Source organism: Lepisosteus platostomus, chromosome 2 (genome assembly GCF_059453375.1).
Source record: "Lepisosteus platostomus isolate fLepPlt1 chromosome 2, fLepPlt1.hap1, whole genome shotgun sequence".
In the NCBI taxonomy this organism is placed as follows: Eukaryota; Metazoa; Chordata; class Actinopteri; order Semionotiformes; family Lepisosteidae; genus Lepisosteus; species Lepisosteus platostomus.
The window spans coordinates 49,180,835-49,208,179 of NC_142612.1; the positions used below are offsets into that span (position 1 = coordinate 49,180,835).

General features: G+C 37.4%; 1 protein-coding gene across 7 annotated transcripts in view; it reads right to left on the minus strand.

The window, feature by feature from the left end:
* The window catches only part of LOC148676410 (neural cell adhesion molecule 2-like), a 923,711-nt gene extending 897,707 nt beyond the window's left edge, over positions 1–26,004 (minus strand). For 5 of the 7 annotated variants that reach the window (XM_088607785.1, XM_088607777.1, XM_088607759.1 and 2 more), the window contains exon 1: positions 25,788–26,004. In XM_088607785.1, coding sequence (XP_088463911.1) covers positions 25,788–25,839 — 52 coding nt within the window. In that variant the 5' untranslated portion in view covers positions 25,840–26,004. The remainder of the gene's footprint in view (positions 1–25,787) is intronic. The other 2 variants (XM_088607803.1, XM_088607793.1) reach the window with 1 other exon arrangement.
* Between the last annotated feature and the right edge of the window lie 1,341 nt (positions 26,005–27,345).

A 27,345-nucleotide genomic window follows, 5' to 3' on the forward strand; every position in this document is an offset into this window, starting at 1 on the left:
AACTTCTAGTTTCCCATGGAGATGATGATGAAATGCCTCATCACTATCAGGGGAAATATTAGAGGTGGTTCCATACCTATTTTATCTTGCAAAAGTCTAATGTCACACAAAGCTCAGTGACTTCTTACTAAGAAGGTATGGATTGTAAAACATAACTGTTTGACTATATTGAACTTACTGTGTAGCATGAGTGAGAAAATCAATGACACATTTTAAATTAAAACAGTGCTGATGAAAGAAGAGTGGGTGTGAAGGATTGCCTGCTGGACCTCACAAGCCCACTAATCCACACTCCACATAGTGCTGATGGCAAAGCTACTGGTAGCATAAGCAGGAACACAGCATTAGTTTGCAGCTTCACTGTACAGAACAGGCCTGCTTTCTATAAGAACTACCGAATCATGAAGTGACTTTCAGCAATGGAAATGTGGATCATTTTCATATCCTTCTTTTTCATCTTTAATGTTTCTTTCAACATGCCCTGTTGCATGGTATTGGTTGGCTATTTTGAAAAAAAAATCTTCTTTTTCTTTTCTATGAAATAAGGCAGTGAAAGCATACACCTAACTTCAACACAGTTAAGGAGACCTGTAGTTTAATATTTAAACATCTGTGCCAGGGAACTCAGAGATGCTAAAATTAAGCACAGTTGTGTAACCTGCTGTTCAGAAACAAAATCTTCTTCCTGCTGCAATTCAGTTACAATTAACTGCACTTTGTTATAAATCACAACAACAAGAACATCATATTAGACTAAATAAATAGTTCTCATCCATTTTTCACACAGGCTATATTTAAGTGGAAAACTGTTCTAGTAGCAGTGTGGGAAAAGTGTAAAAAAAGGAACAATATCAAAACATAGTTGTGATTTATTACGCAGGGCACGGGATCAAAAATATGAAAACAAACCAAGCAAAACATTACAGCAAAAGAAAAATAACAATGAGACACAGATGACAGGTGTGATACAGAGAAGACTAAGAAATAAACAAGTGCAGTATATGTAGACAATGATCACCATCCTTCACATCCCACAAAAAATAGATTCACATGACACTCCTCTGAGCCAATCTCTCATGCTGTACAGTATTTTCTCTGACACAGCCTTCTTTCTCCAGTTTTAGCTTTTAGCTCCACCACCAACAGTCTTTCACATATTTACATACTTTAAAAAACTCTTTCATTTGCACAGAACATAGAGAAACAGTAAAGGAGAGCACCACAAACTAACTCAGACTTTTGCTGGCCATAAACAATTAAACAGACAACTACACACATAAAGCATGTGTTATGTACAAGTGTTCTACCTCTGTGTTAATGAGTTAATGGGTTGTGTGATGTGTCATTTATCCTTCCTGTATCTGACTCATTTGCCAGGATTCCAAAATCAGATGAGCAAGGAATTCGTTAGTGTTTGTACTGTATGTATGTTTGTGTAATAAACATTCACTCAACCTGACTTTGCTGTTACTGTATTTGTTAGAATTTATGTGCATGTACAGAAGAGAAGGTGTATAGTATTTAATAATTTGCCCAGTTTGAGGAAGATGGTCTGATGCTGGACTCAAGTACCATGCCTGTGGATGCTTAACTTGGACATGGTGTGATTCGTCATGTCAAAGGAAGGTTATTTAAACTAGAAATATAAGTAGGACAACTGGATTATTCCCCAGTGATAAAATATATTAATATAAGAGGTGGCAGAAGACAAATGACAGAAAACTGACAACTATGTACTATGTGGGGTCAGTTACTTTCTGAAAGCATACTGGCAAAGTAAAAAAAGAACAGAGTTGTTTTCAAATATTCTTCAAGTTCTCCAGGGGAATTCTATGGATTAGTAATATTACAAATTTGATCAAATGAATTGCTTCTGTGTTGAACACAATTACAATTACATTTGCTCTTGAATGCAAGGAATGCATTTTTTCTGAACTGCCATCTGAGGAGAATAGTGCTTATTGTTAAAGTTTTCTTATATTTTCTCTGAGAATATTTTAGTAGCCCCATGTCCTATTAGTTCATGCACATCCTTTTTTTCTCTCCCAACCACACAGTCACACGCCTCTGTTATACACTGCATTCACCAAATCCAATATGCCTCACTAGTATAATCCCACTTAATCCATTTACTTTACTGAGTTTGTTGGTGAATTGTAGTCCACTGTTCTGGATTCTTTCCACATATTTAATCCTGTATATGAAAGAAGAGGATTTAAAGCTTTAAAATATGAAGTGCATTTAAGTCACTAATCTAAACCACATGGGACAGAAACTAACTGTGGGCATCTTCAGATTAGAATATATCTTTACTATTTGAAAATGTGTTTATGATTATTCAAATTAAATGTATTTTTCTGTGTTACCCTATCCTAAAGGATTGCTATGGAGAGGGATTTATGCACAGAGCAAAGATCCTATTAACGTTTACCATGATTAACAGTTAAATAGGAATTCTTGAACAAACAGAAGTGATAAAGCTGAAAAAAAAACAAATGTCTTTACAAGTTTAGAAGTTTAAACTGTTGTTCAATTCAATTTTCCATATAATGTATTTATTTATGTATAAATGAACATGTATACTCTATAATTAAACTACATTAACATTATGTCTTTTTAGAAAAAAATAGTCTTCATACTTTCCTGCTTAACTTACTAAAAGTAATTCTTCTAAATCTCTATTTAAACTCATATCCCTCATTTTATTTGAACAACAAAGATTTAGAGGCGTAGTGTGCTCTCTGAAGGCACCAATTCTGTAGGGTTTGGGCATTTACTGGGACAATTATTAATTGTAGCAGTAAATCACAAAATTGATTCTTTTGATGGCTTTAGAATCCAACCATGCGATATAACTCAAACAACGCACACACACAGGTACTAATACACGAGGATACATTTATTAATACATAGAATATGCATGTAAACCTAACCGATCTTATCGTGAGGGTAATCAGAATACAAAAGATATATATTCATTCAGTTACAAAGAGTTACATATATCAAGAGGACATACGTTCAGTATATCATTCATTTAGACCGTTTCATAAGTGAACTTGGTTACAACTTCTGCATTAGATACTCAAAACAAGTACATAACTCTTAGGAATTAAATTGATATCAACTGGTTGGGATAACAATTGAATTCTCGAGCTGTAATGCATTGAAGTTGAATACTCATCCAATCTCTGGGGATTCAGATCTCCTGCTGGCTCTCTGGCTCCGTGCCAGGCTATGCTGTGCGGCTTGCGACGGTGCGCTGCTGATGCTCACTGACTGGCTAGTTAGTGTTGGCTTTAACTAGCACAGTTTGTGCACAGGAGAAAAGATGACTGTGTGTCCCAGCAGGTCAGGAAGAGGACCGGTTTGTTCCTGATGAAGCACTAGTTCTGAATACTGATTCAGCTGTCCACAGTTCCGACCTGTCCACGAGGCTTGCTGCTGGTGCTAACCTCGTGTGGATCCTCTGGTTACGCCTGGCAACCTCCGCTCTAGACTCTTAGAACAAAGGAAAGTTCTGGCACTCGGACACACTGGCCGTTCCGTGGTTGTCCGGGCTGAGTCTCAGGATGGTCAGGAGGCGCGCTGCGAGAATGTCCTGCCCTTGGGAGCCTTCTGCTCCTGGGCTGTCCTGCCCTGGAATTCTCCTTTGAATTCCCTTTAGAATTGTCCGAAAAAGTCTCTCAGGCCCTCTGTGTTGCCTGTTTTTACCTGGAGGAACTTCAGCTCGTTCATTGGCTGAAAGTTCCATGGGCATCAGAGTCCCACGTGGGTTACTCGGCCCTACCAGTCCCTGATTGGTTGATCAAGGTGAGATATGAGTCACTTACTCCTGACACTTGTCCATCTGGCACTCCCTAGACAGATAGGCGCCAATGGATGACCATTGATCATGATAGCCAGGCTTAGCTAAGTGCATCCCCATTTGGGAGCTGTCCCTTATCAAAAGAAAACATCTTTAAATCAGCCTGCATGAATAGTTTCTCTGTGGCTGCACCACAGAGATGAAGAGGGAGCTGGGGCCTCATTTGGGAAAGCACAGCAACACTTAATTCTGTCTTATTAACAGGCATTGCTACTACAGAGGAAAAGGAACAAGTGCCAGAAAACATTAGAGAGAGAACACAGAACTTTTACAATCTGCCGACTTCACAAACCACTGTAGGTGAAAAAGCAAGATTTCTGCATCACAGTTACACTCCAGTGACCTACACACATGTACAGCAGAGCTGAAGGAAGATGTGCAAATGGTGAGGTTTTCTTTTCATTCTTATTTGCTTGATTGTTCCTGTATTAAAAAAAGGCTTATCGACCATCAAGATGTCTAGGCTGTTTTTGGTTCCCACCAGGGTGCTGCACTGAGAAACGAATTGCTTGTTAGTGGAACCATTTAATCTGCTGACCTGAGGGAGCCTGTCTGTCCTGGCATGGAGAGGGAGCAGCGGGTGAGCCCTGAAAACCATGGAACCAAAGCAGAGACTGGATGGATATCCAGTTATTATGTTCAGAAACAGTGGCAAACCTTTTGTGTTCCTTTATAAAGCTTTGCCATAAAGTGTTATAAGACATTCATTTCATAAGCAGCACACATAATAAGACTAAATTGATCTCAATAGTTTGCACTCTTTATCTGCAACACTAAAAGGCAGAAATATCTCCCAAAAAAGAGCCAGAAGTATTTTTTCTCTTAATGGAGTAGAATTCTCTGATCTTTTGGTCTTCTGAGATCATACTTCATTAGGCAGCTCAGTCATGCTAAAGACTGTAACCCTTAGTATGATTCCAGCACCAGCAATAAAACCTATCATACTGAAAGACAGTTATACAGGAAATAAATTATATATTTCACTCAACTTAAAGAATAGAACTACTACTTTTTGGAAAGTGGGCTTGATAGTAGTTATTTTTTATTTAAATTAAAATTGAGTACTTAAGAAAAAATAAAAATAAATCTCATACAAAAATAATCTGTGTAGTCCCAGTAATTGCAGCACATCTGCACTCATTTTTAGGTGTACATTATACAACAAGATGTAAATAGCACTATGATTGTAGCAATTAAAATCTGTTTGTATGACATATTGCCTCATGTTTGAAGTATGGGGGGTGTTTCGATGTCTTTTTACTTTACTTATAACTTTTCTTTCCTCTACTGGCTGTCATTAATCAGGTTTCTGTATGGTGGGAGATAATTGTTTTTTTGTGGTATATTTTGTTTGTGTTTCTGTTTTATTTGCTTCTGAATTGGATCAAGTAGATAGGCTCTCCACGGGCTTCATTATATAGAGAGTTGTTGATCCTTAAAAATAATTGAATAAACCAGGAACCAGACTTCCTGGTTTATTAGATTTTTAGTAGAGAAGACTGAAGACCTAACATTGAAAGTTAAGTGCACAGAGGTTGTGCCTGCAGCTGAGTTTTATTGTGTTTCCACCTTACTCTCTGTCTACTATGACCTATGTTACCAGCATCAGTAGTCAATGCCTGACCAGTGCAGGAATATAGTCCAGCAGGTAAAAATCCACTTCAATATAATTTAATTTACTCATTGCACTGTTAATAATGAGCTGTCATTAAATTAATGTAACTGCACAGTGATAAATAGGTAGGCAAATTGGCTTCTGGGAAAATTGGCCCTAGGTGTAAGTGTCTGTGTGTTAACCCTGTGATGGATTGGTGTCGCATCCAAGTTGTACCCTGCCTTGTGCCTGTTGGTTTCTGCGATGGGCTCTGGCGCCCCCATGATCCTGAATTGGAAGAAGTGGTTAGAAAAGGGATGGATTCATTAATGTAACCTTAATCCTTGCTTCTTGTTGGAAGTGGATTTTCTGTCTTGTTACAATTAAATTGATGGGCTCTTTTCCAATCTGCTATTTACTGGTGGGCTCTTTTCCAGTGGGCCATTTATCCATGGGCTCTTTTCCAGTGGCACATTTACCGATGGCCTCTTTTCAAGTGGGCTATTTACTGGTGGGCTCCTTTCAGTAGAAAAGCTCTTTTCAGAGATTTTTTTTTTCCATTCCTTATTGTCCAGCAGCCATATTTTCACTACCGGTACTTTTTCCTTTATTGCACACAGCTATGCTATTAAAGTAACACATACAAATGTTTAAGCAGAGAATTAGACACACCTTTTTTAAAGTATTATTAAGTAAAAGTAATCTCAATAATTATCCCTTGATTTGCTTATATAATTGTATTTATGGTCATTCAGTTTGTCTTAGCTGTACTATTATCCTAGTAAGCCTGTAATACACACAAACATTTCACCATGCAATAAGGTCCTGGCAAAATATAAAAAGAGTAATGCACTTTGCTCAGGTGTATTATAAATATATTTTAAATATCTGAGCAATGAGACAAAACCCAAGTCTGAGACTTTAAAGGTTTCTGTTGATGCAAACGTTAGAACACTCTGTCTTTTATGCGCTAGATGTGGAAAGGCTTTTTTATGTTTCAACATCTGCTTCAGCTTCTTCAACATCTTTCACTATGTCACATTACAAATGAAAAAAAAAACTGCACAAACACTAAAATAAATGTAACATTATTGCAGGATGTATGCTAATATACAAACAGGTTTGGTTTTATATTGAATTTCTATTCTGCACTTTTTGTTTCTTCTTTAAATATATAAATACAGTATACTTAACTCTGCAACCTGATGTTAGGCCAAGGGGAGTTTAGTGCTAGACTACAGTACTGTTTTAGATGCTGTAGCTATGTACTACTGGAAAAAAAATGCTTACATAGAATTTCCAGCAATTTGGGAAGAAAACTTATACAGTATTTCTCCATTGGTCAAGAATATGTTTTTGTTTTTTTCACCCAAAGAAATGCTTAATTTATCTTTCTAATTGAATGGATTATTAAAATTTACTTTACAGATTCTGGTATTTTTTGTTACATGTGTTTTTGTTTAACCCCCAAAACATATATTGTCTTAGCTCCAAAATAGGCACTTTAGTAGAATTAAGCTTTCAGGTACTGTAAATTAGACCATTCTGAACAGATTCAGATTGTGAATGTGTGAAACACATTAAACCTTGCAGATTCAACCATATACTATACTGTTTCATTCATTCATACTACAGAAAAAATAATCTTGGAGAGAAACTTTATTCTGTGTCATCTACACACACTGACACAACTGACAGCTCTGCAGCTTACCTGAAGAGGAAAAATCCCGAGCATTAATAGAACAGAGTATTGCCCCTTAGTGGCAACAACTGGAAACACCATGTGACAAGTAACAGGACATAAGAATGTTTATAAATAAGAGGGCTCTATTTAGTATTCTAGCTCATAGGATAATCAAGATCCTAGATACTTTGAAATTTGCTTCACAAAACAAATTCATTATGGTTTGATAATTATAAGCAACTGAATGCATGCGATGTCTTTAAAACTAAACTATATATTAATTATCACTCAGAGCCTTTTTTCATTATGGAGGCCTTCAACAGAGAAAAAAACGACTATTTGAAACATTTTCTAAAAAAAGTGCGCTATCTTTTTAGAGATGTCAAGGAGCGATCAAAAAAAGCAAAGCCCTTTGATAGGGAATCAGTAAGCAAATAAATACCATCTCTACTCTCATTGCAAATTATACAATGCATTCTTCGTTTGTTTTGTAGTCAGCGTTTCCAATTATAGTGTAGCATTTTTTATTGTATTTTTTCCCAAGAGGGTGTGATCTTGTTCTCACCCACTCTATTCAAAAGGGAAGAGCTGAAGATTGTGATTAATACCCCTGCACCAGCCTAGATTGAAAGTGATGCATCACTCACCCTAAGGACCTGCTCTATTTAGTGCTCCAACTTGTTGGACCAGGCTATACATTTCTGAGCCAGTCAATAACTGCATACACACAGAAATGTGCCTTTGATTAGACAGATCATTTGTTCACTGCATTAGTGCCCAACGTTTGTGGACAGCAGAGAAACAAAAGTCATCACAGTCATGAATAGCAACTACTGGTGTGAACTGATTTTTTAAAATATCTGTGAGACATGTAGAACCATAGATGTACAGTACGGTATGGAAAGAACACAAAATTATAGTCTACAGTGTTAAATACAGCAGTCTAACAACTAACCAATATACAACTAGAACCAGATTGACTTTAATAGAAGGTCATTTATTCACAGTCTTGTTCTTTACATTTTAATCAGTCTATTTTAATAGTAGATTTAGTCAAACAAGTACTTATTACATTTCCCAGGCGCTTTTCTTAGTGTCCCAATTATTAATAACACATAGATGCAATATTAAAACTGTGTAAGGCAAGAGGGCAACTGTATCTGTATTTCTGTGCTAAATAATGGTCAGCCCACTAGAAACAAAATACATTGCAGAGCTGGAGAGAGTCCAGGGAAGAAGAACCAAAAAAATAACAGTATAGACCAGGGGGTATGAACTGAATTTCAGTGCAAATAAATTCAGAACTGAGAACAGGTTGTACTTCTGTAGAACATAAAAAAATAATGTTGCTGTGAGTGTGTGAAGAAAATCAAATATGATGTGCATACTGAACAACTGGAAACATTTACAACTTAATAATTCTTAAAATATTAAATTAATAATTAAAATACATGTGTTGGGTAGTCCAAATACCCTCTGCTTGCCTGTATTATTTAATAAGTCCTTACTATAGTTTTTCCCATTTGTTTTACTATAATGGAGATCTAGAAAAATGACATCTCTATTTTCTGTTGAGTCTTAATTTATTTTATCAAACATTTCTAAACCTGTATTTAAGGCTCAGCAGTCCAAGATCAAGGCAATGACATTCTGAAGCTACCAGGATATTCAATATGAATACCACGAGACTGATATCTTTCAAGTATAGATACATGCCATTCTGATTTTGAAACTTAGATGAAAGAAAGTTTATTTCCAAATAAGTGCAATAAAACAGTTTATTTTCAAATATTTTTTTCAATTCTAATTCAAGGGAGACTGAGATTAAAGATACTATATCTATACAATGAAACAAAGAAAATCACATTCTGATCTAATCAACAAACAACACAGACTCAGAGAACCCTTCTTGGGAAACCAATTTTAACCAAATGCTACACGTTAACCTCTCCATAATAAAATAACAGACCCATTCACAGCAGAGAATAATGGCCACTCAAGGGACACAAAGAGAGCCAAAGGACCCTTTTCCTCCATACTATATTACCCAATAGTAGTTCAGGTGGGTAGCTGCGTAAGCATGAGTAGGCTGCAAAGGAACAAATAATAGGTTTATTCCATGCTGAAAAAAAGAAGAGAGAAAACACAACGTTTCGGCCATGGCGCCTTCTTCACACCTCTTGATTGGCCTCTCTTTCTGTCCCCTGCTCCCGCCTCTCACCCCTCCTCCCTCCCAGCCTTTGTTCTCCCACTACATTACCTTTGCCTACTGCCTTGTCTCTCTCACACCTGAAGAAGGCTCCATGGCCGAAATGTTGTGTTTTCTCTCTTCTTTTTTTCAGCATGGAATAAACCTATTACTTGTTCCTACATTACCCAATATAATATTCTGTCCAATTCTTTTTCAACATTAAAATTAGAATTTTACTTTTGGATGCAGACAATCCCTGCAAAATATCTCACCTTTCAGAATATCTCTTTTTAAAGGGTTGATCCATATTGTGCAATAGTTCCACCAGAAAGATCATATTTACAAATATAAAATAGTGAGAAAATAATCATATTAGTCTGTGAAGTACAAAGCAATGGTGAAAAAATCAACAGTGATTTTGATTTGAAAACTGCACGTATTCTGATAGGAATCATAGTCTGAAAGTACTGTAAATAATTCAAATTGTTACACTAAAAACATAATTATTCAAAAAGCCTACATTGAATGTTTAGCAAAGTAATATCTCTCTAAATAATATAAATCCAGTGAAGATGTTACCATAAAATTAGAGAAAGATATTTATCATTCAGAAATCAGAATAATGTAATCGAGTTGTTTATCGGTAACAAATTCAAGAGACTATATTGTCCAGATAAATTAATAATTATTTATTTAAATTATTTTTATATTTGAAATTATAGTTTCCATGATAAGCAGTTTACTAATTAAAAAAGTTAATTGGTCAGACTATAGGACATACAGTAAGTGCATAATGTTAAGGAGTTCATATCATATCAGTATAAATGGCAAACATAATCTGTTCCACTTATGCTGTGCTTAGAGTTTGCATGGAAATATGTCCTAAAATGTCTTTCAGGAACAAGAGCATGTTTATCGTGAAGTAATACTATTTGGGCATGATCAGTTACTTTATTTCAGTGACTGAATACATTGAACTACACTTTTCACAACAGAAGAAAGGGCTGAGATCCAGTCTGCTGGTTTATTTCCAGCCTTACAAACTAGCATAATCAATTATTGGCAGAGTAGTTTGTGCTGCCACCCTCTTAAGTAAAGCGCCTCCTAGGCATTTACCAGCTTCTCAGAAGCCACTGGAGGAAGCAGCAGCAATCAATTCAGGCAGTGTTTTATTTATTGTTGTTTACTATAGCATCCTACCATTGTCCACCTCCAATGACCCATGCTGTGTTAACATCATTATAAAGTCAATATTGCTGATTGGAGTAGCAGTCACTCTTATTATAATGGGCTTGTGTTATTTCTATTGTCAGCCATCAGCAGGTAGGGTTTCTTGTCTTACCCTCCAGCCAAAGGTCCCTCACAGTCACCAGTATATCCCGTCAATTAGCATGACTGACAGCTCACAAGGCAGAGATGAAAAATAGAGGTGAAAAACCAAGGTAATGTTTCCCAACTACCTTCTGATTGTGCAGTTCACTTTTAAAAAGCCAATGTCTTGCATTAATGATTTATTTCCTTCAAATATATAAAAAAAACCTACATACAGTACTGTATGCAAAAACCTTTGGAAGCAGTTTCTGAACCAATGTGTCTAATATCACAGTTTTTTAATTCATTTGAATTCAAACTGAAAACTACACCATGATTTCTCATAAAAAGATTAAGTTTAAATAATTCCATGTAAGGTTTTCTCACATCAGGTATAAAGGCATGGAGGTCATTACTGTATAGTAGCAGCAGGATTCTTTGATCTGCAAATTCAAATAGTGCTAGCCTGTTTCGTCTTAAGTTCTGACAGTCAAATACTAACGGTTCTCATGAAAAAAATATAACTGTGCACACTGAATTATCCCAGACTGAAAATGTAAATCCACTGTATATTAGTTTTTAAAACAGGAAGTAAAACAAAATTTATTAAATCACACATTCATAGATTGCGTTTTAAAACGATCATTTCAAAGATTAATTAGAATATAGATACAAAGTATATATCTCTCAGTTTGCCATAATTCAGTACAAAACAACTTTCCTTGTTACTGAATGTTGGAGGGCAGAATGTGTGATCACATTTAATGAAATAAAGGGCTTTGCAGAAAACACCACAAGTCAGGAAATTAAATCAGAGTATATATATCAGGTAGAAATTTCCCTACAAATGGTCATCATAAATCCCTTAATCATAAACCAAAAAATATCTCACAATTCATATTTATTGTGTCAAAAATGAACTAATGGGTACCCTAGACTGCTGCTATTAATATTAATGCACCATCTTTAATTGTAAAGGAACAAGTAATTTTAGTAGGTTTATTCTTTGCTGAAAAGCTACCCACCTGAACTATCTTTACTTGTAGCTGATATTATTATCATTTATCAGGTATTCAATTGCGAACTTAAACATTGAACAAACAGATCTTTTTAAGAATAATATAGTTTATAAGTTACATTTTATGTACTGTAACTCAAACAAATTGTTCCCAATCAGCCTTCCACTTCCTGAGTCCTCCTTTTAGTCTCTTTACAAATTGACTGAAATAATGTTACTCTTCAGTATCTGAAGAAAATCATCTGATCAAAAGTTAAGCAGCACTAAATAGTGTACAGAATGACTGAAGGAAAGGCAATTAACATTTTCAAGGCTATCAACACAAATCAAAGACTACAGTCTTTGCTTCTGCACAATATTTATTATGGCAAAAGCATTATGTACTGGTCTACATAACGACTAGTCTCAGAGAGTAAAGAAATTCATAAGACTTAATGTGAGTTAGGTTGATTTGGTCTTTGTGTTTAGTGTAGTTTGCTGACTGATGCTCTATCCAGTCACTGTTTTTCATCAGAGTCTAATTTCTCCTGGCTGCTGCTTTGCACTTGCAGGACACACAGTGTGCAAGTGGAGAGTAAAGAGGCTGAAATGTCTCGATCATTAATAGCACCGACTGGAATGAGATCCTGCTGGCCTCACGCTCTCTTCAATACATGGTGGCAAATAGCCTGACCTTAAACAGGGAATTGTTAGGACAACAGATGTTTTTTTGTTGCTGTTATTGGACAGGCAGAGTGGAGATGGAGGATAAAATGATTGCGGATCACTTGTTCTCTCTATTAAGCCCTTGCCTTGATTGCTGATTTGCTGTGACACAGAGGTGTGAATCTGCAGGTGAAAAGGATGGGGCAACATGGTGAAACTGCATCATTAAGCATCTAAATCTGGGTCTGTTTACCTGACACAAAGAGGGGCTGTGAGTCCCTTGTGGGGGCGTGAACATGACAAGATACCATATTGCTTCCAACCTCTAAAGAGCTGAGAAGTCTGCTGGGAACCTCTGTTCCTTACACCTTAATTAGCCAGGTACTCAGAACCTGCTGCTATATACAGCAAATACTCCAGATTAAAGATTAGAAGAATACAGGGAATATGACATATATCTGAAATATATTTTGAAACATATTATTAGGCACAATCAGAGGTTAATTAAATGCTGAAAAACTTTAAAAAGAGAAGCAAATGATAATTAGACTGTGAAACCTTCCTCAGCTCTCTTTCATTTTACAATGTTGAAACATTTAACGTCTAACACAAAGTAAATGTATACAGTACTGCTAATTTTGTTTTTTATTGTATTGTGGCATAAATTACTTGCTGCAGTCAATCATCCTCTGACAAATGATAATTTCTCTCCTTGGTAAAGATACTGAACTGATTTGAAATGGGAAAATGACATGTTTTAGTATTTTTCAACTTGGGACCTTTTTGATACTGTCCTAAAATTGTTTTGAAGATTAAATTCTTAAAAATAAACATTTTAATTCCACCTATTTGCAAACATTTACCAAAGTTATAAACATCATAATTTGGTGGAGATGGAAAACTCCCCTAAAAAACATTATCATTTTTATTCTGGTTATTGAACAAAAAACTTTAAGTTTAAGAAGAACCAGATGAAATGAATCCCATAGTATTCATGGATTATTTTCAGGAAGTCACACAGTTTTTGACTTCCTGTGCTGAATGCCAAAGACTAAGCTGAAGGCTGATGTACAATAAACACGTTTTTAATCTCTATCCTTTCACCAGCACACTGCTGGCCTTAAGTTCTTAAAGTAAGAACCCCATTCTCTCCCATTTCTCTGTATTCAAAATGGAATAAATTCTGCAGGTATGAAACTTTGGGATTATATTTGTTTCTCTGAAGAGATTCCTTTTTGAATCACAAAGTCCCTGTGTTGCCTATTAAAACCCATAAGGCAAGCATGTTGTGCTGGTGCACAGAACATGTCAAGACACACAGGTTACTTTCTCCAGACACAGAAAGGGTGACTGTGAACCAGAGCTCAATTAAGGAGGAAAGAAAGCAGTGGAGATCATGTTACATTGCAGGGACCTTTGAACAGCTATTAAAGTGATTAAGAATTTGTGATTCACAAACTTTGGTTTATGGATTCAGGTGAGTGATACCAGAGTGTATTACAAGAATCTTAATTCCCATTTTAGTCTGCGAGTAAATATCAGTCCACACCAGGAACGCAAGTAGGCTTCCAGAAGAATATAGCCAATCTCTGTGCTGTTTTTCAGGTACTTGCACAGGTCCATTTAAAAAAGGTATATTTAACCTACAGTATAATTTGCTGTTTTATCCTTCATACTATTTTTGCCATTTATGGTGAAAATCAATGCTACATAACTTAAAGTGAGTTAACATAACTCAATTACAGACATTTTCCATAATAGTAAATATGGCAAGAATTGGACAAATCATAAATAATTTACATCAATTTTAATCTTTAAATGTAAATTTTAACAATTCAATATATTACTCTATTGCATGTGCTATTATATGAGTGTGCTTTTGCATATTGGTGATCGGCACTTCTTTAAGGGAATTGACACAAGAAGTATCACTTTCTAAACACTTCTGAACACCCCAGTGCATCAGGATGCTCTTTCTAGTTCCTGTCTCCATTTCTGCATCCTTGGATGGGCGACTTTAGTTTTCATTTCAGTATGCCTTTGCCAATATGACATGAAGAACTGTTCATCGTTGTATATGAAGAGTGCAATACTGTTTCTCAGCACATGCTGAAAGCTGAAGTACTTGAGTTCACAAAAGAGATGTCACATTAGCAAGCAGCATCAATGTCATGTACATAAAGACCTGGGATACCTTTCTAATTTAAAAAGAAGATTTCATTCAAGGTTTTCTAACTCTCTGCATGATTCAGTAAGTGAAAATATCATTAAATGTGCAGATATTCATTATAAACTTCCATTTAAATGTTTTTCTACTATATTATTAACAAGGTTAAACAAACATGTGTCACGGGTGTCTGAAAAATGGGACGAACGGTGGAGAGCAGGGGAGCAAAAAAGACCCTATGCGTAGCGGCAAGACGCGGAGAAAGGCCCAAGCTCATTAGTGCAAAGAGTTCAGGAGTGCCGTATAGAAACCAATGCCCTCAGGCAGCTGACGTGGGGCGACCTGGTGCTAGGCGGGTCTCAAGACATCCGAACGTCAATGCTGAGCCAGGGCAGAGTGTAAGACCCGGAAATATATAGCCCCAGAGAGAGAGAAACACCGGAAGGACAGCAAAGCACCGGAAACAAGAGACAGGACAGAGAAGGAGCGCCCTCTGCAGCCAGAGGGCGTGACAACGTGTGTATTCAGATCAGTAGTTTTATAATTACATTTGTGAAAATCCTATAGCAAGCAACATTACTTTTAGATTTTTTATACTACATGTTTTTATGTATTCTATTAGTATGAGTACAGTAGGTAGTGACTAATCTTTTTTCTGGCTTCAGAAATGTATATACTGTATATATAAAATACAAACCTGGGCACCCCAGTGCAAGGCCAAACTGTGACTGAACTGTTACCCACTGATTCCTCTATTATACATTATATATACTGTATATATTGTGCAACTTGTAGTAGAGATAACAGTAGGTAAATTGATGGTTAGATCATGATAAATCCTAGCAGTGTCTGTGAAATAACTTTCAACACAAGCCTAGAAGTGATCACAAGCTCTAGTGTGAAATAATGCCTTCAGATGACATTAGATCCCAAACTGTGGTAAATGGGCAGCTCCAACATAAACATAAAATGACTACTTAGAATGGGGATCCTGACATATGCTTGTATTGTGGCAGTACATTTTTCTTATAGGGGTTTTAAATGGGTAGTGCTTCAGGGTGTAGGCTCCTCTGTGTTTTGTTATAATAATTAAGTATTTAATAGATCTACATATTTATATATAGCATAACAAGTAAAATCACCAGTTTATAAGTTAATAGGAAATTATGTGTAGGTCCTTCAGGAAAATTGGCCTCAGGGAACGTATGTACCCATTCCTGTCTTGTAATATTAAACAGTTGCAATATTAACTGTGGCTCTTTATCTGTATATTGAAAGAATATTCAGTATGTACTGTACAGTATATTGCATATTGTTTTCTTCTAAAGTACACTGATCACTCATGGATCCTAGTAAGTTGTAGTTCAGATGTTATGGGGAATGGATTTGAGAAAGAATCCCACAATTCAATCTGCAATTGCTTAAAGAAAAAATTCAGATAACAGTAGTGAATGCAGAGGTGGTAAAACTAAACCAAGGAACATCTGCAACACTCCATAGAAACTGTGTAATGTACTGAATAATGCTTGAACACTAGCCAATCAAACTGGATAGCTTTTTTAGGACTGGACTTATGTCTACAGGGTGTGATTTGCTCATGCTTCCTTAAGCAGCATGTGTGCTTTCCTGCTTCATTACTTTCCCTGGTTCAATGGCTCTAACACAGTATTTTGACATTTTGGTTTGAGGATACTATAATAGACATTGCATTCAAAAGCAGATGATAGTTTTCCATGCACCCTGTAAAGAAGACATAAATATTGGCATATCCTATAATAACAGACATCTTTTACACATATTAAACATTTTATGATAAAATTCCATTGGAAGCTTCGCCAAACCCTTCTGAAATAAACATTTTAGCATAACTTAAGGACAAACTTTATTTTTCTTTTTTTCCTGTAAATATTAGTAATTGGGCCTGTTTTTGCTCCATCATGGCTGTTAAGGAGAAAAAAAATTGTACTATAAGACAGTGAGCAGATGCATAATGGCTGCTGCTACTCAGTGTATCATAAGGTTCCCCAAGAAGACCTATGGGTCAAATAACTAATTAAAATTGTACTTTTTATTTTTTAATAGCTCCTTTTAGGAACTATTAGATCTCAATATGATCCTGGTCTTATTTCCATAATGAAAAACTGAAGAAGAGGGGTGTGCAAACCCATTTGTATTTTAACTCTTGGTATTGTGCTATACAACAGTACATAACACAATCACAAAAACCCAACTGTTTCAGTAGCATGCTTATCAAATGTGCTCCAGTAAAATAAGCCCAAATAACGCACAGTGCGCATCCATTTACATTTACATAAGTACACCGCTTACAAGGAAATAAGCACTACACTACTGAGCCCTTAGCCACTGAAGTAACCAAATTTGCTCAAAAACAAGAATTATTTATTTGTATTGTCCCTTAACTGATGCTAGCTGTGAGACCTGTGAAATATTTCTGTTTTCAAGAATAAGTTCATGAAAACACATCAGGAAATGAGATGTGCTCTGTGGTGTTGTTAAATGAGAAATGCCTTTTTACTCTTGCTCTGAAAATGACTCACAAACTTCTTATGAAGAACTGTGATGGGGGCAGGTTTGGCCAAGAAACACTATGAAAAGCCAACAGTAATCAATACTCTGCACCTCAAATGTTATAATTAAAATGTGTACTTTTCTTAACTGCATATTTACTAATGTTTCAATGCTTAAAATCCATAAAGCTTAAATCCTCTCATCTATCTTCTAACCTCTATCCTCTATTGATATAGAGGGTGGCTGGTCAGTGCCTAACTGAGCAACAACGGGTGCAAGTCGGGATACACCATTGACAGGCTGCCAGCTCATCACAGAAGAGACACAGACATGCACACACTCACACTAGAGACAATTTTCCCAGAAGCCAATAAACCTATCATTATGTCTTGAACTGTGGAAGGAAAGTGGAGACCCACAGGAACATGGTACAACCATACAGACTCCACACAGATATCACTCCAGGCATTGAACCCAGGGTCCCAGCACTGTGAGGCAAAATAACCCTAACCATTGCACCATGCCACCATACAGTATAAAGCTAAAATAATTTATAAAATTATACCAGCTTTTAAGTAATCAGATGCATGCTCTACATAAGAACAGTAGAGTATATCTGACAATGCTACAGTTTGTTTTAACACCTCTATAATTCACCCAGATTATTCATTAGAAGCCAAAGTCAATATTGCTGAGTTTAAACTGTCAGCAGATGACAGCTCTAGAGAAAGGCTTTGTGTTTTAGAGGTAAATTGTTCTAGCAAAGGGTCAATGAAGTGGAAAAAAAAGACTGAACCCCATAGGCCAAACACCAACGTCTCAGACATGTCGTTATGTTTTACAAGACAAGCTTTAAGGGAATAGTGTACTGCATGTTGTAGAAGCCCAATATTTTGTAAGGCAGAAAAACATTTTGTTTAGTAGCCCTTCCTCAAGTACTGCTCTTTAGTATCAAACCAAATATGAACAGGCTTTAGAAAACATTTTTTTAACCTGGCAAGAGCACCTGTGAAGCTGTTTCTGCCATTACAATTGCAATTATAAAATATAACTATATTTTGAAAGGTCTTATTATAATTATTCAGCAGGCCATTCTTAGATGCCATTACTAAAATTGATTTTCTCTGTGGACTTCCATGAGTGCATTATTTGATTTTCAACTGTATGTTTTATTCAATTAATCAAAAGACACAATCAATTTCATTGCAGGAAAAAAATTATCAACAAATGATTCCCTGTAACAATGAAATTGTATGCTACACACGATACAGTTTGAGTTAAGCCGTATGGTACAGTGCTGAGATATTGTTTGCACTCTTCTACATTTATGTCTTGATTCAGGAGAACAATATTGCGCTCGATTGCAAATTAGTCTCTGAATTCTTTGTTGACCTTAAGTATTCTCTGTCTCTCTAGAAAAACTGCACTTAAATAGCTATATAATCTACATATTTTCTTTTTGAGCCAATACCCGGTTTTGGGAATAAGGTGTGTGGGGCATGATAGCAGGTTTGTTTTTCTTTGCCATTTCATTATTCTGTACTGGTTTGTATATCATTATTTTGATTATTGCTCCTCCCCCAAATAAACTTTTGACCACATAAAAGGCATTATATGGATGGCATCGTGGTATTACGCGGGGGCGTGTCCAGTGTGGAGGCAGAGCCCTGGCAGAAGGGCGACGCCTCGCCTTTGTAGTCCCAGCTGTTTTGGCTTACAGCTGCTGAGCCCCAGTTGGGCAGGTCCTATAAAGGAACACTGGACACCCTCCGACAAGCAGGGCCACCCCCGGAAGGTGGCAGTTTACACCGACAGTCCCACAGGGCATTGTAACTGTCACGGACGTCCAAAGGGACTAACCATGGGGAGCAGGAGAGCGGAAAAAGACCCATATGCGTAGCGGCGAGACGGGAAAAAGGCCCGGGCTCATTAGTGCAAAGAGTTCAGGAATGCCGTATAGAAACCTATGCCCTCAGGGAGCGGACGTGGGGCGCCCTGGTGCTAGGCGGGTCTCAGGACATCCAAACATCAATGCTGAGCCAGGACAGAGTGCAAGACCCGGAAATATATAGCCCAAGGGAAAGAGAGGGACAGGAAGGACAGCAGACCGGAAACTAGGGACAGGACAGAGAAGGAGCGCCCTCTGGCTGCAGAGGGCGTGACAGTAACCATGTAAGGTTTTCTTTTTCTTATACATACACACACATTTTTGTTATGCACTCTGTTCTTGTTTTTTTATTCCCATACATGCCCTGCTCACCAGACTGGACCCTGCTAAATAGGGTAAGTCTAGTCTGGTCACCGCTGTGCTAGCGGCTGTTTTTTCCCAGGCTGGACCCCGTTAAATAGGGTAAGCCCAGCCTGATGGTAACGCAGCACAGCAGTACTCTTTCTTTTTGCCTTTTTGTTAGTTTTTTCACTCTTTTTGTATTATTTTTGTCCTTGCTGGCCTCACACCGGTGCTTCCGTCCCCTCACTCGGGGCGTTGACTTTTTACCTCCCACTACACACTGTCACAGCATTCATCAAACATTTATGATCACTCTAGTATTTCTCACTGAGTTTCTGTGAAATATTTGAATTTCTGTTGGATATTCCTGAGAATGTGTTTTTTATTCACTATGGCAACAGGAATGCCAACTCCCCTATCTTTGCATGCCAGACTATATCTATTGATCTTCTGTTCTTCTCCAGGTCATAAAACTGTTGCTCTTGCACAGTTCTCCTGCATTCCAAAGAGATACTAACGACTTGTACAGAACCTCAAGAGAAAAAAAAAGGGTAATTCCATTTCCTCTATGAAACTGTAAATTGTTCTATAACACAAACCCAGCTATAAGCACTTTAAGCTTGCCTGCTTGAGAATTAGTTTTCTGTACACTGCTAACTTACCTTCAGGGAGAAACAAGCTCCGTGGTTTAAGACTTTGATTTAAAAGCTCAGATATTATACAAGACACTTCCTGCAGTGTTCAGAGACAAAATCAGGAAGCCTGTAATGAGACACCCATTCTGCATGTCACAATGAACCACATACAAGGTTCTAATTCTGTAGCCATTATCACTTTCTCTGAAGATCACCAATCCAGATAGCCTTAGATATTATCTGGGACTGCTGCTTTGCTCCAGTTAATCTCTACAAGCTGTTTGCCTTATTCTGCACTGAATGCAGTTTTGTTAGTTCCATGTTAGGTTATTATCTCTTGTTACCATGCAAGTTATCTCAGTATCATAAAGTCTGTTTTTTTTTCAGCAGACTGAAATCTTGAGCACTATAGCAATATACTGAGAAAAAAAACATTTTTTTTTAATTGCATGCATTTAATCTATTTTGTGCTTAAAGGTAACTTCATTGGTGAATAATCCCACTAAATCAGTCCACATGACAAGGTTTTAGCTTGGCATGAAATACAGTTTTACCCCCACTGAGCTGAAAAAAGATGATTAACTGTATTCCCATTTCTTTGGAAACTTTTTTTTTTCGCTCACTCTTTCTCTTGATGACTTTGGAACGTCTACAAAATGAGTAAAATGTAATTGCTACCAATTTGTATCGAGGATTATGGTGTTCCTGCAGAACATTTTGTGTTTGAAATGTTCCACTTCAAGTATTTCAGATGCTATGTGCCTGTCACAGTTATCTACATCAAATAAATTGCTTTAAATGCTTAATTTAATCTCTACACATTTGTTACTTTAAAATTGATTAGACTATAAAAATACAAATTGAAAAAAATTGTCTACACCTTACATGAATCTATGTTTTCCACTCAGTATGATATGGTTCTGTGTAAAGCAAATCACAAGAAGAAGCATGGGCAGTGAGAGATTTTGAGAGATCTTCATGGACCAAGACACCTTACCACATTGCACCTGTTGAAGAATTGGTGTAAATATACTGCTGGTGAATGAGCTAGCAGGAACCTCACAAGCTCATTTGTAATGTTTTCTCATTGTTCATACTGTAACGAATCCGGGTTTTGGTACGGAATAGAGCAGGCATGGGAATCAGGGCATAGGGTTGAAGACATTTATTAACTTGAACTTGAACTTGAACCGGGAAAGGTACACACACAAGAACAGGGGTTACAGCGCTACACCTTCACTGACACAGAGACACGAAGGGAAGGGGCTGTCTCCCAGCCTCCACCCTACTATATACAGTCCCGTAGTCCAGCCCCCAGGCGCTGTACTCAGCCCATCTTCCATGCGCATGCTAAAGCACCCCGCGTGGCACTACAATACACTCTGAGTTCTTCTAATGGAAAGTGTTTATAAAGTTGTCATATTCTCTGTGTTAAAATCCTGATTGTTCATTTTCTTCAGATACTGTATACAAGGAGGCTTCCTAAGAGTTTTCTGCTGTGGGAGAATGTGTTGAATTATCCACAGCTGCCTTTGTCACAGAGTGTAACACATTGTTTATGTCTGCTTTACTGTTACCATAGTGTAGTTAGACTTTGCTTTTTCCTAAACATGGGTTGTCTTATTCATGTCCTGTGGGACTCATGTGTCTGCAGGTTATAATTCCGGTTCAGCTATTAACAAACAATTTACTAACTTCTCCCAGCTCTTCATATGCTGGTGCTTTGAAACCCTGCAGACACAATGATCTTCCACATTTTATGCCTGTGTAATAAAATGTATTATCTTTATGAATTCTTGAGGCTCCTTCATCTCAGCTGTGTGCTGAAGCCCTAAAACTCTCTGTTGAACTGGCAAATATTAAAGAATTCATTGTCACCTACCTACTGTACTTCACTGGCCTTGGTCCTGATTGTCCAAAGTACATAAAAGGTTTTACTGTTGAGGGTGATCTTGCATCTCTCCAGCAGAGAATCCCTATTAGTACACTGTTTGGTACATTATTTGCAGTTGTTAGGTGGTTATTTATTGTTCCAATTTAATATTTTAATAGTTATTCAAATAAACATCACATTTTTTTACTTTTATGTGGAGTGCATATAAATACAAAATATCAAACATCAATATAACAAAAGTGAAGGTAGATGTACTGTACTTGTTGCATTTGAGAAACTACATTACTGACTTCAGAGTTTTATCTTCAAAGTTTTATCCGTCATTAACCAGCCTTTTTACCATATTCAAAGAAGCCCAGACCATAGAATAAAGACTAACACCCTACGGATAATGAAAGAATGGAATATGAAGGGTCTCAATTGTGACCCGTATGACTTTATAAAGCTAACACATAAATAATAGTCACCTGCTGTAAAAGCAACCTTTGAAAAAATGTCATGGTTTAATAACACCTTCCGTCCAAAACATATTCCTGTATCCGAAGAGAAACCAAAGTTTGCTCACTGTCACCTTGAGATGAGGGATCAGGTTTTTTTCAAATTGACTTGGGTTTATTGATCATGATTTTCCCATGAAACCTTTCACATTTAAAAATGTTAAAATAAACACTCAATAAAGCTTGCTGTCAAGAAAGAAAGTGAATTTGATTTGAAGGAAATTTCATTCTGATAGACAAGTCTCACTTGATTTATTAAACATATTGGAACCTTACACTTCACATTAAATGAAATCACATTTTTGCCTTTCTTTATGACATTAATGAATCAACCTGGAAAAGCTGTTTGATTGACATGAAATACTGAAAATGAAGGGACACAACTACAGCATGAGTTAATGCATTTTCACATTTGATGAGATATTTATGATTTGCACTTTTTTATTTTGCAATGCTGTGGTTGGATAGCACTAAAAGTAATATAAGGAATTTTCCACCAATTATTCTTTTCTAATTTTCTTCTGTATAAGTACATTCATATTACTGTTTAGTTCTGCATCTTGGAATCCTAGCAAATATATACCAATGTATTCGTCCTACTCCAAACACAAGTCGTGCCTGCAACAGTCAGTATTATAACTGAGCCATCTGTGCCTATCTAGTTTTTCAGGATTCCCAATTGTTTCATCTGGAGAATTCCATATTCTAAATTTAAGTTTAAAAACATAGATACACTTTGCTATATTCAGTGAAAAATGGTTGTGAAACACAAACAATGAAATCAAATTAATCATAGTGTAACGCCCTCGCCTGGTGGTGAGGAGGAAGCGCCCCTAGGCGCTCGTAGTACCGCTGGGCATGCTGGGGGTGGTAGCCGGGGAGAGATCTCTCTTTAGCTCACCGGGCTGGGTCCCTGTTGAGTGACGCGGGAGTCCCGGGTTCGAGCCCCTGACGTTGTGGGGCCGACCTAATGCGGCAAGGGCGCCTGACTGATCCCCTGCTGCGTTACATTGGTGTCCGAAGCGGGATGGGATAGCCCTTCACCGGGGAAGGCGAGTTAAGCGGGGGAGAGTGTAACGCATACGGCCATCAGGGTGTGTAAGAGCCGGCTTACCAGAGCGGTCCGCCCTTCCCTGTGATAGCAGGACTACAGCTACTAAGCTGTACAGAGATCTCTCTTTGGCTCACTGGGCTGGGTCCCTGTTGAGTGACGCAGGAGTCCCGGGTTCGAGCCCCCGACGGTGGGGGGCCGACCTAATGCGGTAAGGGCGCCTGCCTGAACCCCCGTTGCGTTACAATATTATTCCTCCAGACAATGCTTTTGATACAGCAAAATAAGAGGTTAACACTTCCTTCAATATTTATATATAACGGCATAAAAAGTATTGTTACCTCTAAAAAATAATAAACATTAAGAATACTATACTGTGCAGGTCTATATATTTTACTATGTTACACAACAAACCTATAGAACTGAGGTAAAAACAAGCATTACAGTACTTTCACTCCCATTTTCTTAGATAACTCACAAGAAGCCCCAACTAAACCTCGTCATTGAAGTATGGCGAATAGATAATGATGAATCAGCTTGGGCCTATGAAACTTGTGGTAATTAAAGGGAGAGCGTATTTTTGTACTTTTCATCACAAGTAAAAACTTAGCGCTGGGCTGATCGAGCGATTTTTTTTTTGGCGATTAATGAGAAGGTTCTGAGAACACGCAAAAACAGGGAAACCAGATAAAAGAGGGAAAATATATTTTAAAATTATTTCAGTTTTACAGACAAAACGCTGTAATAATTCCATCTGGCAATTCGCACACATGAAAAATGACAGCGACATGTAGAAAGTTTAATAATAATGACCGTACTAGTTTCTGGTTGTGTGTTCACTGTACTAATCAGGTCACCATTTTCTCAGCAGTCAGCCATAAACTTGACAGTTTGCCCTGGGGGTCTCTGGCTTCACTTGAAGAAAACATAAGCACTTTACCATAACAGCAACCCAATCAAAAGCAGGAGTAATGGAAGAGTAGAATGCTTTTTACTTATTTTTAAATAAATGTTTATTTTAACCACCGACACCGGACCTTGGTAGCTGTGTATCTCATCTTCAAAAAAAGGTCACAAATTTCGAAGTCATTTATACCTAACCCTTGTTTTCCAGGGCAGAAATCAGCCGACCAAAAATATGAGCATATTAATTAGCTTGATTTAAAAATGACCACATAACGCAGCTAGTGAATTTTGTGCGCTGTACTGTAGTGTTAGCTGACAACAACCGAGTAAATGACTAGAGGGTTATTGCTGTATTTCTGGGCTCAAACGGGGCTAAAAGCATAAGGAGAAAGAGCATGTGGTGGAGCGTTCCGTGCACAGTACCTGCCCTAGTGATGAATGGTCTTTGATTCAACTCCCACTTTCTCAGATCTATGTGTAGCGCTCTACCCCCACCTGCCGTCCTTTATTAAGAACCGTATTTGACAAGACATTTGTCCTTCTCCCTCTCTTTTTCTCACACTGGCTTTGAGGTTTTTGCAGCCGCTAGCACAGATGAGCAACTTTCAGGTTGCAGGCTTTGGAAGGCAAATAATGTCTTCATTGAACCTGCTAGCTTTTCCGAGGAACGCGTCTGCGTGGGACAGTGGCTGCAAGTCTGCGAATTTATCAGTTTGTCTTAATACCAGCCAACCTCCCTATCCATCTGTTTGATTTCAAAATGAATTATTCTTCTAAAAGGGAATCCCAAATTTTATTTTACCTTTGAATTAATCTGGTACTGATGTAATGAATCAAACAGTAACACCCCCCAATGTGTTATTGAAATAACATATCACTGCACATTGTCAATATATTAATTTAAAGCTAAATCTACCGCGCACAAGCCCAGAGAAGACCCCTAAACTGAGCAGTGACACTAAAAACTACACATAAGTTACCTTACCAAATAAATGTGAAGTGTGAACACTGGGTTTACGGTTTGGGTGCGCTGATGTCTGCTAGAAAGAACCGTTGTTTCGCTTATTCTGTAGCACTCTAGACATCAAATCTCAAAACATCTGTTCAACTCCTTTCTATCCCCACAATATTGGTATGATAAACTCACTTATGCTCTGTGAAACATATACTGGTTGCACACATTCCATCGACATTGTGCCAGTTTACAACTTGCAAGATATTAATCGAAACCCAAGATTCCAGGATTCTCTTCCTGCTCAAGAATCGCACTTTTGGGGAAACAGCACTATAGGATGAAAAAGAGGTCAGAACACACGCCTGTCCACGAACCCTATTTGATTGCCAATTCCTCCAAAACAATACCCTTATTTTTATTTTTTCCATTAGGACGTGCTCCAACTACAAAACACTGCAGTCTTAATCCGCCTCTCTCACTCTCCCTCTTTAGCTAGTTCATCTTAACAACACATCGCACTTTGAACCAAGACGGATTTTTTTTTAAACTGGGGAATTAAAAAAAAAGGCAGTTAGCAACTTATTCCCCATCTTGCCAGGTAATATTCTGTCCTACCTTGACTGCCGGAGATGAGCAATCCGAGGAAATTGATCAGGATGAGAATCATTTTCAGCAGGTTTGGCTGATGGACAGCTTCCTGTTAGTAGCGAGTTGTGTGTACTGTACAAGAAACCGAGACACTCGCTCGTCTGTTTCTCTCTCTCTCCCCCTCTCGCTTGTTCACCCGCTGCCTACCACAGATATGAACCAGAGTGAAGCGCAAGCAGCCTCAATGCAGCACTATATTCATAAAGCGCTTAGGCAACCAAGTCTGCATCCGCAGCCCCATATCATTCTTAAACCAATATCCATCCGCAAAATAAAGAAAAATATAACTAGTGCTGAACAGGAAAACTGGCCCAAGATGGTTTAAAGGAGGAGCATTATACCCGTCTTTCTCATTAGCATTCTATATCTAAGCGGAATGAAAAATTGAGATTCTGTAATGTGTGGTGATGATTATCCTGTATTTCATTCTGTGTTTAAGCTTGTGCTGTAAGAGTTAAGTGTAACTAAAGGTTTTGGCAATTGTGGATACATTAATGAATAGCACCTGCAAAGATAAACTAGGACGGGGGATTACGTACTGTACTGTATGTCCAACCAGAGGTCCCATGGAACTGTCCTCAACTGCTTTTCCACAGAAAAAAAGTATATTGACCATGACTCCTGGTCAGCAGCTTCTGAGGAAATCTCAGAAGAGCCAGTACTGCACTGCATGTTGCATGTAAATAAAACATCAATATTGTTGTGAATGACCTGCTCTTCTGTACCCATTGGTAATGGTATAGCATACACACCTGTTGAATGTGATGAAAAAAAAGGAATATTTCTAAGCAAAATCTTGCACAATAAATTATGGAGTGTTTTTTCCTGGCCTCACAAAGCACAAATGTAATGTATTGCCTTCACATTCTCCAAGGGGAGGCATACATTTCATTACACACAAAACAGGGCTCAGTGATCTGGCTTCTAACAGGCTATTCATTCAGAACTTCCCTAATATTTATAAAACTTGATTTGAAAGGATTTCAGTTATTTCAGTTTCCCTTTTAACGGACCCTACAATATGCTTTTCTATTAAGAGAAATGAAGAGTTCTATGTAAAACAATATGAAATGCATCAGGGATTTAAATAAAATAAAACTTGTACTGTATGTACAAAGGGCTATTTAAAGAAAACTCCATTCTTAAAAAAATGAATAACAGGTATAAAGGAAAATAAAATGTTAATTTCGGATGTACATTAGTGATGTAAAAAGGTTATTTTATTAAATGTCTTTTCCTATGGCTGGTGTTTGCCTTGTTGTAACATTAAAGGTAAACATATTATGTCTTCAAAATGCATAGGTCCACGTATACATGCACATGTTAATAAAAATGTGGTCTTCCTGTACAGGATTAGCACCCATTCTCTGCTTCATTTTGATGAGGTGGAGAGAGAAAGCCTTGCACTCACCAAGATGCCTCTCTGTACTTGGTTTGAATGGCTCACAAAGGGAAGGATTTACTCCCACCCCATAACCTGCCTGATTTCCTTGCTCTTAAATTAAGCCCACAGGGAAAGAAATTA